The sequence below is a fragment of the Anabrus simplex genome, chromosome 5 (genome assembly GCF_040414725.1).
Source record: "Anabrus simplex isolate iqAnaSimp1 chromosome 5, ASM4041472v1, whole genome shotgun sequence".
NCBI classification, from domain to species: Eukaryota; Metazoa; Arthropoda; class Insecta; order Orthoptera; family Tettigoniidae; genus Anabrus; species Anabrus simplex.
The window spans coordinates 181,783,035-181,797,528 of record NC_090269.1 but is presented as its reverse complement, the minus strand read 5'-3'; the positions used below and the strand labels follow the sequence as shown (position 1 = coordinate 181,797,528).

General features: G+C 37.8%; 1 protein-coding gene across 2 annotated transcripts in view; it reads right to left on the bottom strand.

Moving 5' to 3' along the window:
* Positions 1-1,910: 1,910 nt before the first annotated feature.
* Positions 1,911-14,494, bottom strand: part of zetaCOP (COPI coat complex subunit zeta) — a 62,206-nt gene continuing 49,622 nt past the window's right edge. The window contains exons 5-6 of one of the 2 annotated variants that reach the window (XR_010860288.2): positions 2,142-2,289; positions 1,911-2,034 (exon numbers count right to left, since the gene is read on the bottom strand). Coding sequence is in view for 1 of the 2 variants with exons in the window: in XM_067148411.2 (XP_067004512.1) it covers positions 1,987-2,034 (48 nt within the window). In the remaining variant the exon portion in view is untranslated. The remainder of the gene's footprint in view (positions 2,035-2,141; positions 2,290-14,494) is intronic. The other variant, XM_067148411.2, reaches the window with a different exon arrangement.

Sequence of the window (14,494 nt, the reverse complement as noted above, 5' to 3'; positions counted from 1 at the left end):
CTTGCAGGTTATCTTTACTGTGCTGGCGGAAATGTAGTTAATTTGACCATCAACTGTCACTCTTCTGTTTAGCCTTTGTATGTGTTTGACAATATCCTCCTCCATCAAATTCTTATCTACTCCCTGAATTAACCCAATGTGAAAAATACTGGGCTCTGGTATGAAAGCTTTAAGACTTTTAGATTCCAGAATTGGGTGAAGAAGAAAATTGTTGGCATGGGGAGCAGAGCTGAAGATAAGTTGAATTCTCTTAGCACCCTTTTTAGTGATGGATGTTATGCCTGCTATTGGATTATCGCAAAAGAGGTTACCAAGCGCCATTGGATGTATATTGCCAATTTTTTTCTATTTTTTGCAAGATGCTTTACTTATGATTACGTCGCACTGACACAGATAGGTCTTATGGTGACAATGGTACAGGAAAGGGCTAGGAATGGAAAGGAAGCGGCCGTGGCCTTAATTAAGGTACAGCCCCAGCATTTGCCTGGTGTGAAAACAGGAAACCACGGAAAACCATCTTCAAGGGTGCCGACAGTGGGGTTCGAACCCACTATCTCCCGAATACTGGATACTGGCTGAACTTAAGCGACTGCAGCTATCAAGCTCGGTACCAATATTTTTGTCATCTGGTGATTCCATGTATACTACTTACGGACCCCTATGATCGGGATTGTAGAATAGTTGAGAGTTAATGCTGTTCTGATCAGTTTGAAAATTGGAAGAATAATTTTCACCACTAAGAGTTTGATTGAAAATTTCACCAGTATTCGCCGAATGCAATGTTTCTTCAGGATCGATGTCACTAGAAGAATCTATGTCTGGTGAGCGGTTAGTTCCTCCGCCCCCACTATCGAATAAAGCCATACAACAAGAGTAAGGTGTTTTGGACTATTATTCACTTAAAACTTTGCACACGACTTAACCAATGCTGAGAACCGCACACTATGAATGCTCAAACCGAACTAAAGACAACAACTGACCTATGTTTGGCGCGTATACTGACGGGTTGTGACAAGCAAAGAGGGCATGGAAGATATGTCTATTTTCAAACCAGTATTCAAACTTTAAATGACTTCTAGCTAAAAACTGGTTGAACATTGTTTATGGAAAGGAACATCCTGCATAACTTAGATGCTGTTTAGGTAGACATCTTTGGCTTAAAACTAGTCATCGTTTCTATAATTGGCCCACAGTCTGTACGTTATGAAGAAATGTAGGGTCCTCTGAATGGGCAGCACAGTCGTTTATAAACAGATTATCTTCCTCCTTTGAGTCCTCATGGAAGTGTCCAATCTGTGAAAAAATCCTATAAAAAGGTCAGTAGTTTCCCAAGCTTTGGTGTTAGAAAAATATTGAAGTGGTAACTTCAGACTGTTTTTGAAACGTCTGAATTTCTGAAATCGAATTGAATTTGTTAATCAAGGAACAGTACACCACTAAAGGAATGGCAGGCTCATATAAGGATACCTAACGTATCTACAGCAGTGCTCCTCCCTTACTAGCTTCTTATACACTAACCCATTGAGGTTCCGCTGTATACAGCATCACTTACTAGAAATTGCTAAGAGTACTTTCTGCAGTATTTACAAAGTTCTGTTATTTTTTGAACAGGCTTCATATAAGACATCATAATTGAAATTAACAGTTAAGTTTTCTTTCAAATGGAGTATTGCCCTTGGCACCAATGGTTCTGTACTTTTTAAATATTCCTGGAAACCCTGTTCTAAACTTGTCAGCAGATCAAATTGAATTTGTTAATCAAAGGAATGACAGACTCATGTAAGGAAAAACACTGAAAAGAAAAGTATGTATGTCGGGTAAAAGTGCAGAAAATCAGTATTTAACAATAGTAAGTTTGTGTATGTATAACCAAACAACATTCATTCTGGGATACATAAAAATTAAGAAGATAATGGAAAACAGTAAATTTATTTATGTAATTATTTACTGACAAAGAAATTATTATACAGAGCTCCCGCCCCTGTATTATTTTAACAATGACCACTTGAGCTGCTCCTTGGCTGACTGCAGCACCTGGAACAGAAATCCACATCTCAATTTTTATATTCCTACCTTGGGCAAAGCAAATCAGGCAGAAGACAGAATTTGAGAAATATATTTAATACAGTCCAGCAACTTACCCAGACAAGGTGATCAACATTTTGACACAGAAGATACAAAGCAATAAATAATTCAGACAGCTAGTGAAGAGTAGAAGCAAATGGTAGGGTAGAGGGTAGTCACTATTCTGTTCACAACATGCGCTGCAATGCGTTCAGGCACTGGTAGCTGTTAAACCAGAGGGATTAGAAATGTGTAAGGTTGGTTAGAGAATATGTTGGTTGTATGCACATCACACGTAGCAAGATTGGCAGTAAGCTGTGAGACAAAAGGGTAGGCTATATGCTATAAAAATCAACATTGTCCTGCAAATAAGTAGTAACAAAACCTGTACTGAACTACTATATTTTTCCAACTAACTCATTCACATTGTATCAGATGTTCTGCACAAAATCAACAATATATTTACAATCGGCTTACAAAGGAACTGTATGTACTGATCCAGATAAATTTCAATGAAACTTCAAGAAATAATCAATTAACATATCCTCCATTTAATGGTAATAATCATTTTGCTGTAAAAGCAATGGTCAAGTTATAATTAATGGCTGAAAAATAGTTGGACAACTTAAAGCAGTTAGTGGATGAGATAAAATCACCTTGCAATCTACAGTAGAAATGTATAGATAGTTCTAGTTTAAAGTTATATGAAATCCTTTATGCTGAAATAGATTTTCACAGACCACAAGCAAAATTTCATGCTCTACAAATCTAATTTACTAATAAGTACATAATATGAATACTACAGCTTTAATACTTCTCTATCATTTAGTATTAAAAACTAAAATGCTATGTAGTGGGAAATTTTGGTTTTATATATATATATAGCTGTGCATGTTATTAATGAAAATCCACAGCCTGTTTCCAGTCAATCGACCGGGTCAGGAATGGAATGAATGAAGCCCCAATCCAGTGGCGAGGATAGGAATTGTGCCGGCTGTCGAAAGTCGCACTCCTCTGGGGCAATGATTAATGAATGACAGAGAAATGATATTGGAGAGTGTTGCTGGGATGAAATATGACAGGGAAAACCGGAGTACCCGGAGAAAAATGTGTCCCACCTCCGCTTTGTCCAGCACAAATCTCATGGAGTGACCAGGATTTGAACAGAGGGACCCAGCGGTGAGAGGCCAGCATGCTGCACAAATGAGGAAACAGCTGGATTCTTTTTTCAGAATCACTCATTCTGTCATATAGTGTACAGCATATGTAACCATGGCAGGCATGCAGTGGTGTTTTGATGTCTTAAGAGCTGGTTTGACCATCTGCTGCCCGGGAGGTAAACTACCTGGGAGTGTAAATCAGCTGGTACTTAGGTTTGCGTGCAACCACCTCCGCACGAGCACTAGGTAGCTAGGCACCGATATACGGGGTTGGCTAGACTGATTTTCAGCGACTTCTCGCTTTCGAGTGATGTGCTATCTATCATTAGATGTACGAAGCTCATTTCAATTGTCTTATTTTTCTGTGCTTGCATCCGGTGATTATCACCAAACAGCCTAATAAGGGGAGACTTAAGAGTTATGGACAACGATTTATGTCAAGCTTTCGTGATTTTAATCGTGATTTCAAAATCAATACCTAATTGGAATTAAAATCTCGAGATTACATTTTCTTAGGCCAGTTATAATCTGTCATGTAAGGCAGCATTGTTTGGAAATTATTCTCTAGTAGTTTGGTCAAGTCGCTCGCTCCGTAATAGAAAGTACGCAGGTTCTCTTAGTCTTTCTAATTTACATTTAAAAATGTAATTTTGTCCCCTGCCATTTTTCTTAACTCTCTTTTACGTGCTTGCATATATGTATATATACACATACACACAACACATCTTCCTTATGGACTTGCTGCCTTTGAGCATTCTCTCTGCAGGCTTCTGTGAATTGATTAAGTATCTCCATGATCCTCTATTTGGAACTAGCTCTGTGACCTTGTTTAGTTCCAAATGTTTCCATTTATTGATAATGCATTTCATTCTAATATTTAACTTTATCAAGATAAAGTTGGAAGATACTGTAAATGTAAAGAACTAATCGGGGTAAATATCCATTCATAGGAAGAGGAATTCAGGAATGGAATAGTTTCCAAATTCTTTGAAATCATTTACGAGAAGACTATGTAAACAACTGATAGGGAATCTGCTACCTGGGCGACAGTCCTATATGCTTTACTACTATAATCTTACCATTACTTTCTATCAGTAGCACACATTAAAGCATTTTCCTAGTAGACATAATAATGTGATTAAACATTTCAACGAAATATATTATTAACAAAAGAATGTATGAAAAGTGGCATACAGATGAATACAACACTGATAATGAAATTTTTTAAAAAATATTTGGCATAATGACAACTCGAACCTGCATACCTTGTATTACGAAGCCAGCACATTGGCCATTATGCTGTAAGAACACTTGGGGTAACTGAGATACATATACTAAGTTATACCTGGTGTATGAAAACTGAAAAATTAAAATGAGAAAATTAAAGCCCATTTGAGATGATTTCCAAATAGGTTTTGATTTTATATCCTTGTAAAAAAAAAAATCCTTGTAGAGTTCCTTTGCGAAAGCTTGACGTATAAAATGTATCCCCGATGCTGCCGATGCGAGAGGCTGGCGTGACCGTTGCAACTCAAGGGAAGCATTATTGTTCACAATCCTGCAATACAATATCGATCACTGTTACTGTATTATGCTTTTATCAGTATACTAAGCTAATTTTTGTATGTCACCAGAAATACAGCTAATAATGTTCAGCTCTCAAAACTTGCCCGGCAGGTAAAGTCTTATCAGGCCTTCGAAGTGGCCGATAAATTATGTGCCCCAGCGATTTATGCTGCCGATAGTGCACCCGGGAGGGGAGGGCAAGTTACACACTACTTTACCAGTAGGTGGTAGAACCGGCCCTTAATCGATCATCCTACTGGTACCAAGTTTCATCACAATCGGTCTGGTCCAAACTAAACCATTCCCTTGTCAGATAACAGATTTCTACAATTACCCTTTAATACTAAAATAACAAAAATTCCCGATATTCCTACAACAGCAGCAAATGGTCTTTTTCACACCATGTAAGAAATAAATTTCCAAAACAGATTTAAATAAAAGGTTCATTTTTGCATACAAAGGCCTGACATGACTGCATACAATCATAGACATAAATATACAGTCTGCTTTCACATACCAATGTGTCCTGCTACCATTGGACTTATTGCTTTCTGACCATTTGCACACACATTTCATTTGTCACCACCATGCTATGTTCCTAACTTTTCTGAAATAATTCAAAAAGTTATTCTGAACACATTTTGTAAATGTTATTTGTACTGTTTATGTATATTGACAGCAACTGTCAAAGACATGTATCAGCCATCTCCTGCATGCTGCTTTGGTTGTACATTAAAGAAACTTTCAATTCATCATGTGTTCTCTGTATTTGCACCATTAGAGATGTTTGTAGCTTCTTCCTTCCGAGTTCTCTGTTACTTGAGCAGAAATACATACACACATCAACACAAATGCTTCTGAACCTAGGTTGGTAGGTTCGATTCCAGTTCACACCATGTAAGAAATGAACTTCCAAAAGAGATTTAAATAACAGGTTTATTTTTGTCTAACCAGTTCATTTGTATGAACTAGTTTATTCAATACAGTTTGTTAGCTAGAGTCATTCAAATGAACGAGGTAGTTAATCAGCTGATGTCGTAGAAATAGCTCTCATAGCACCTCGTTCAAATGAACAAGGTAGTTTATAAGCTATCATGTTGGCCCCTAGCAAGTAGTGGTAGTTTTCCACATCATGCACAAGGTAGTACTTGCATTTTACAATAGATTGTGTTTGTTCGCATACATCTTTGCCCTCATTTTTTAATATGAAGGACAGACTGCTTAGCCTTTGATCACCCTCTTAAGCTCAAGATGTATATGAACAACTGTCTGAGGAAGAAGAAGCTGTTTACCAGCTTTTTTGATGGGAATACATTGCTGCAAGATGATAATTATCCGTTTTAGCTATTAAAGAGAAAAGAGAACAAATCTAATGGAAACATATGGTTAAGAATGAAGGAATTGCTGAATAGCTAACTAATATTACAGTTTATTAAGGGAAGTCATGACTGAAATTATGAACTTCTAAAATTTTCTAGCCATCACTGCTGTAATGTGTTTTGGAAACAATATTTTTGCCTTAAAACACTGGTTGAAATTTGTGTCTGTGAACATAGTATTGTATTATTATGTGCTTGGCCTTATGGCCCCATTTCATTTCCCTGTAATTTCAATCTTCTGGACTTAAAAACTGTATAACTCTTATTAGTAAGTACTTTGGCACTATCTGGCAGTTAGTCGTGCTACTTCGAATACAGTCACTTATAGAGTTCAACTGTTTGTGACAATGAACTGATCTACGACCATCTGAGCCCCCTGCGTAAAAGAAGCATCACTCTTTTGCTGCAGCTCTGAAGTTTTATTTACTTTTCAAGATGAAAATGAGGGAGATGGTACCTGATTTGGATCGTGGGTGACAAAACCACCATCTGGCAACATGCCGTGAAGAGTTGTATCCTTAATTTTTTCTAAACTTCTGGATTCATACTTGTAAGTATCATCGTCAGTCTTCCCTTGGTGCCTGGATGCAAAATTCAAGTAAGATCTGATGAGCCGTATCCTGACGGCCCATAAGAGACACTCCGATTATTATTTGCCATATTATATAATTTTATTGAAATAAATTTCAGTCAGGCATAGTAAAAGTAGTGGATCGCAGGATAGCTGAGACCGGAAGTCCATGGAGACATAAAGTCGCTGGATATTGCGCGATGCTTCCTCGGAACCGCGAGAAAGGCTTAGCGTCACCAGAAGTTAGCATATCTCGGCACGTGTAGAAAACGTTGGCCAAGAGGAACATTCAGTCAATTAGAATGCATGGGTGTGGCGAATATGCAGACTGGATCACGTGGAATTAATATCCCAGGTTGACCAACATGGACAATTGCATGAAGAAGATATCGTTATAAAGGAATCAGTTCTGTTAGCTGACGGATTTCCACAGGTCGGAAAGTGTAATATAATAAGGAATACGCCATAGAAGTAATTGAGTCATTTGTACATCATCTGGAGTGTGTTTTATGGTGTGTTTTAATTAATATATAAGTCATTGTGAATGGCAAGCACGCTGATTGGTTGCCCTTTTAAACATGCGGGAATCCCATAACTACAATGGCGTTAGCCAAGCTTCTCCAGCATCCCAAGCTGTGAGAGCATTACTCGGATGGTGGGAGCCGACGTGGTGTGAACGTTGTTCGGTATTGCTCTGATACTTGTGCGTGAATGTTGCCACGTGGATAGATATATAACAGTGTATGGTTTTACGAACGAGAAACAGTGCTTTTAGTTGTGAAATTTACTGAATTATCTGGTGTAGTGCTAAATTGCCGATTTCATTATGGCGCAAAGTTTTACTCCAGATAAATAGACGGTAATAATAGCCACAGTCTGGAAAGTGAAGAAGAAACGCTCAGCTGTATTGCATTTTCGCGTCGGTCGAATTTCGCGAAGAAATTTCTAACCAAACCGCGAGCCGCTCTAACTAACTGTATTAAAATACCCTAATTGATTAATTTAAGTGTGTTTGTTTGTCAGTAATGTTGGCTTAGTTCACAGCTAACAAGGGTTTGTTCGGCATGTGAAAATCGAGCGGTGAAGAGATATTCACCTAAAGTCTTCTGTGTTGCAGTGTACAGGAACTTTCATCAAGACGATGGCACCACCCATAGAAGAAAGATTGTTTCTTTGTGTTAAAGCAGTGATCAACATGGAGTAAAACACCACCATGGCAAGGATGTGAGCAGTTGCCAATGTCCAGAGAGTCGTCCAAGATAAGACGCATGTTTGTTATATGAATTATGTTTAAATACTAGTGAAGTTTAGTGTAGGGATTTTTCTTTAATGTAAATTTTGCCTGACGCCATGTGTTCATTTTACATTTGTAATGTTGTAAATACGGATAAAAGAGGAATGCACGATTTCTATATTTTTATTTTACTTTACGATTAGTTAGATGGGATAATGAGGGAGTTGTTAGGATTTATTTTGTTGTGTCATTATGATGATAATTAGCTTAGTATTATTCCGATATTCTTGTATATTAGAGATAGGAGGATTAGACTGACAAGATCATCCACTTTCTGAGTTAAACACTTGCTACGTTGAGAGTAAATTCAATTTAATTTTGGTCATTTAGAAAGTTAGTTACAGTTAGATTGCATGACGCATGGTATTTCAGGAGCTGACATGTGTGGAGCTGTATTGCAACATTGAATGAGAAAGGAGTCTTCCAATGTAGGTTGGAAACTGTTTCGAACAATGATGTGTATGGGAATCAAACCTGGATTTATAATGGGAAAAGGCTGATGAGATTGTAAGAAATATAAGAAGTTATAATGCATGCTGATAAGTTGATTATGCACGCCGATTGCATGTCTGATGAAAGCCCTGCAAGTGTATTCTGAGAGAATACTGAGAATCAGAATTGACGGGAAATTGATGCCAGGCCAGTGGGTCTGATGTGTGTGATACATTATCGTAGCATGCTACTAAGAAGCACGATTGTATGCGAGTTTGCATGCAGTTGAGGAAATATGAGATCGACTTACAGGTTTACTTATCAGCCGTGTTTACATAGACAGCGTGAATGAGATGTTATTTCCGTGACACAATCTTGTCGAACAGTAACCAAGCTTCAGTGCAGTATTGAGTTCTAAACAGCACAGCAGGAAATATGTGACTGATGAACGCACTTTTGGGTGCGCAAATGCAGCAGAAGAATGCAATGTTGCCCATTGCTTTCCATATGTTTAATAAAGGATAATAATATGTTTTCTCTTACACGATGGTGTTTTGTGCTATTTCATGTTGTTTTGATATGTTGTCTTGTTGTTTAATGGGGAACAGCCCGAGTGCTGATTGAATATTGGTGGTCAGTCTAGTTCTCACTAGATCTTTTGGTGAACAGCGTTTTACGTCGAGTCAGTGTAGTATATAAGATTTCCCTTTCTTTATCTGATGTATATATTTGAGATACTTTGCTTTTGTTGTGTTCATTGTAAATATAGCATAGGGAAATACCACTAGAATTTTTTATAATTCATATCGTCCCATTGTGTCTTAATTTTCTTTTTATGTTAACTTTGCGACGATTCTCCGAAATTAAAATCCGTATCAATGTGATACTTAACGTCATGTTACTCCATGCGAATCGAATACGTATTTGTATACGCATACGTATACATGAACTTTGGACAATCATGTGAAGAATATTTTTGAAGTTCACAAGTATTTAATGTTGTGTTTGAACTTTCCTCTTGCATTTAATTATTTGAATAATTAACGTTTTAATGTCCACTTCTTTTCAATTTTTAGGATAATATTATAATCATCTTTATTATTTGATTTTCTTTTTATGTTAGTATGAGTTGGGGTTATTTTGTGAATAAACTCATCCTTCCCCATATTATTGTTTCTCATTTGAGTTATACCTCCATTTTCCTGTCATTTACTTATAATTAAGTGAGAAACTTTGATTTTTAGACTTGCCCATTGACAACCAACCCACTTCTCTGCCCAAACCTGAGTTAGTCGGATGTTTATACAGGAATGGAGGCATCGTCCTAGAGGGTTACTACCCCTGGGTACGGTACACTACGTATTATTATTCTTGAAACGCGATGGACATTGTACCGGGCGGTACACCTCTACGACGCAAGTTCAAATCTTGCGCCAACTGAAACTCCTCTACAGGAGAAGCTCTGAACTTATAAAAAAGGAATCAACTCTACTGGTTATCAGAAGATGTCACTGTGTGTTTTTGATTTGCTTTTGTTTTTCATTGATCAAGAAGTGTGGACATTCTCTAACAGATGTCTCTACCAAAAACTATGATAACGCACTCTGGTGTAAAGGAATGAACCTTCTTGGAGAAATGTTGTATTCATAAGTTTTGTCTTTACTAAATTTTGTTCTGTGGTTTGTGGGTTGGCAATATTAATCCTTTCCTTCTGCCTGTTTTGAATTTAGCCAATCAGTAATTTCTGTAATTAATTTTCCTCCAATCATTGCGTTCTTCTTCGAATTTCCATGTGTAACTCTTAGTCAACCAATAAAAATTGAGTGGGTGTGTCTACTCATTCCTGAAAGGTCTCGAATTTTCCACGAGGGTAAAAAACTGCTGATTTTCCTGTCTCCGGGCCACTCGTATAACATCTAATTCAGTGTGTGAATATGTAGCAGGGGGCGGGAAGCGCCTCTTTCTTCAGGCAGCAGCTCTTCAACAAGTTAATGGCCTTTCAACATCTTTATTTCTTGCTAGCTCAGCAGTTTAACTCCCGGGGAAGGTTCAAAACCTTTAATATGTAAACCCTTTTCCTGGTAAGCTTCAGTTTTCTTGAACTTTAATTCGGGGATAGAGAGTGCTTTACCCTCTGGAGCTCCCCTTCATTTGAAATTGAGGTGACTAAGTGTTCGTGACCGTTTCTTCTCTTCCTTAATGTATTAAAGTTTCTCATACGAGTCACCTCCCTAGCTTGGGATTAGCCCCTGTGTATTGGCCTAGCGCCACTTAGGTTTTAAAAAGGTGTATTTAGGAGTGCAAGTTCACACCTCCAGTCCTTTCTGTACTTTGGGCCACTAACTTAACCTGATGTTTTTTTCCCTTCATGCGAAGGCCCTGTAGGTTGGGTACAAATACCCCTGTTTCTTTGTAAGTGTGCCTTGAGGGCAGTTAGAAGTAAAGTTTGTTGTGGCCTTTGATAGGCTTGTAAAATTGAGAGCAGTTCAGCTCTTTCTGGTATTTTGGAAGGTGCCTCTAGGAGGCTTGAGATTACTAAGCGGGAGCAAGAGCTCTATGTAATTAAGGGTTTTCTTCCCTTTGGTATTTTGTGGTTGTGAGCTGAGAGCTCAAGGATTGATGAATGTGGGCCCGTAGCCCAGAATTTGTAAAGACCCCTTAACTGGTGCTTTCTTTTTAAAGTTGCATTGACCTGATTTTCTTTGTTTCACCTAGTGGAAATTGTTAATTGTTAAAATTGTTATCAGTTGAAAATATAACCTTTATTTAAATTTTAAAATTCATCTTTCGGACTTGTAGTTAGACCCATTCCAGCCCGCACCTTCTTTCACCTCTGCCTTCCATGGATAACTCCGTAACAGACATGATTTGATTGTGTACCTAAAACCTCAGATTTCTAAATTATTCTGAAGCTATATTACCTTCGTGATCGAGAAATTATGGTGGACAGAACTGTAAATGTATTCAAATCAATTAAGACTTTTAGAACTTAACTTATCATTAGAAATGTAATTTGGGGCTTCCTTTATTGTAAATCAAGTAATCATACTTTTTGGTAACATGTATAATATTAACTTGGAGAATATATTGTATGGATTTGTCTACATTGACATTTTTGGTAACTGTATTATCTTGGGATGCCTATTTCTTTATTACAGTGATTCGATGGTGATTTAAATTACTTAATTCTTTTAAATTTATATTTTACCAAAAATTAATTTAAATGAATGAGTTAAAAATCGTTTCTTGTGGATAACTTCAGTCATGATATGGGCCACCATGTTCTTTTCCTCAGATCACGTGATCTTGTTGCTGACTGCTACTTATAATATTTTGGGGGTATGTCTTTTGTTTGTGGTGTTGACATATGACATTCGACCACTGAGTCTTAGTTCAACTGTTCTGATGGTAATGGATTTTGCTTGATTTCATGGATGCCCGGATCTGAAATGTGTTACTTGGTTTTAATTGAATTGCTCTTTTGAAAAGTATTTATTTGGAGTATTATCTTACATCTGATTAATTTCAACATTTTTATTTATTTCTTGGGATCATCTGGAAGTGCTATTTGAAAAATACTCATTTTTGGAACGTTACCCTACCTTGTTTGTCGGTTCAATTTCAACATTCTTACCTTATTCTGGTGCTGCATAATATATGGATGTTTGTTGTACAACTTATTCTTTTGATGGCATAAAATTTATCCATCTTATTTATTAATTGCATTGGAGTGAGTCACACAGACACACTGTTCCACTCAAGTAATTCTTTGTAATTAATTCAATTGAATCATTTTGAATCTATAATAATTTCCTTTAAAGTCTCATTTCCCTTCATTTATTAGTTGATTATTAAGCAAATTTATGTTGAAGATTTATAAGTCACTATTTTTAAATTTGGTAATTGCTTAAGGTTGACTGACAGTTTTTAATTCATTACTCTGAATTAAAGCTTCTATATTTTACCTTAAACTGGTGTCCTTATTTCCCTATGTCCACATAAAATGAAGGCTCTTAAGGAGATCATTGATCAAATGATGAAGGATGGCATTATTCGACCTTCAAAGTCGGCGTATTCATCGCCCATCTTTCTTGTACCGAAACCCCAAGGCGCATTCAGGCCTGTCATTGATTACAGAGTGTTAAACTGTAAGGTCATATTGCAATCAGTGCCACTTCCTGATTGGTATACATGTTTCTCTTGGTTTTGTACGGCTAAATTCTTCACCATCCTAGATCGTAACCAAGCGTATAACCAGATTCCTCTGGCAAAAGAACTGAAACATCTGACGGCTTTTGCTACTGACTGGATATTGTACGAATACAACTACGCGCCTTTTGGGCTCCCCATGGGTGCGGCTGTTCTCACTAAGACTGAGGGTATCTTTTCCGACATCAAATTCGAATATCTGTACCATTACATTGATGATGTCATGATTTTTCTGAAACCTTTGAAGAACACATAGATCATCTTAAGAAAGTCTTAAACCGCCTTCATAAGGCTGGATTAACACTAAAGTTATCCAAGGTAGCTTTTGCTAAGTCTTGTATGTCCTTCTTAGGGCATATCGTGTCACCCGATGGAGTTTCAATCGACCATTCCAGAACGCAGGCAATTTGTGACTTTAAGCCTCTGAAAGATGTTAAGGAATTGCTAGATTCATTGGCATGGTGAATTTCTTCAGGAAATTTATTCCCAACTTTGCTAGTGGGAGGCACCCCTAAACCTATGCAAACTGCATTTAAAGACCTGAAGTTAGCTCTCTGCAACACCCGTCCTAGCTATGCCAGATTTCTCTAAGCAGTTCATCGTTCAAACAGACGCCCATTCATCTGCGGTCGCAGCTGTCCTCCAAGAAACTGAACTTGGAAGGCGGCCAACTGCCTATGCATCTAGGACCTGAAGCCAACTACTCCACTTATGAGTTAGAAGGACTGGCTGTTCTTTTTGTCTTGGAAAAATTCTGCCTGTATCTTGAACATGTTAAGTTTGAATTAGAAACCGACAATCAGGCTTTGAGCTAGGTTTTGGCTAGGCACCGTTGTACAGGACGTATTGCCCGTTGGGCTATTCATAGATCAATTTGACTTGCAACACATTCAGGGATCTGAGAATGTGGATGCAGATGGATTAAGCTGCATGTTTTCTGGGGAGGTTGATTCCCCTGAGTCGGAGGAAAGTTCTTGGGTTAGTGCCATTTTGACTTAATCCATCACACTGAAAAATATCAATGAGAAGACCTCATATTATGGAAACCCTTTCTTCTGGGGAACATGTTGTCCCTTTTGTTGTAAGGAATGGGGTTCTGTGTTGCTCTAAGAGGCGTGATCAAAAGATGAAAGTTGTAGTTCCAGCTGATCTTGTGCCTATGATCTTCAAGTACTATCATGAGACCCCCCCATTAGGAGGACATTTAGGCATTTTGAAAACTAGAGAAATGTTTATCTGGAAGAGTATGGATGGGGAATTACAGAAATGATTAAAGCTTGTATAGCCTGTTTGGTTAGTAAGCCCACATTTTCTATTAAGCTAGTGCTATTGTCATCTCATCAAGCATCTTGGCCCATGGAGCGATTATACATAAATTACATCGGACCCTTCCCTCAATCTAAGGGGAACGGGAACAAATTCATCCTTTTGTGAGTTGATGGTTTCACAAGGTTTTTATGGCTATTTCCGACTAAGCTGGCCACTGCTCAGTCTACCACCCACAACCATCTCTTGCCGAGCATGTTAACTGTAATCTTCGATCAGCTTTGATCTTTTTTCATCATGAAGACCGTTTTATGTGGGATACTTCACTGGTCATCTTTTGCATTCAACTTGGCTGTTCATGAGTCGCACAAGTTTTTGCCAGCATCTCTCATGTTTAAGTTTCTTCCTAACACGCTGTTGTCCAATTTGTGGTCAATCAACGGGATTTTGGCAGAGACAATAGATCCCAATAATATCAAGGATCTATGGAGAAAGGCCAAAAGCAACCTTAAAGCTTTTCATGCGAAAGTGAAAGAGAGATGATCGTGCACAG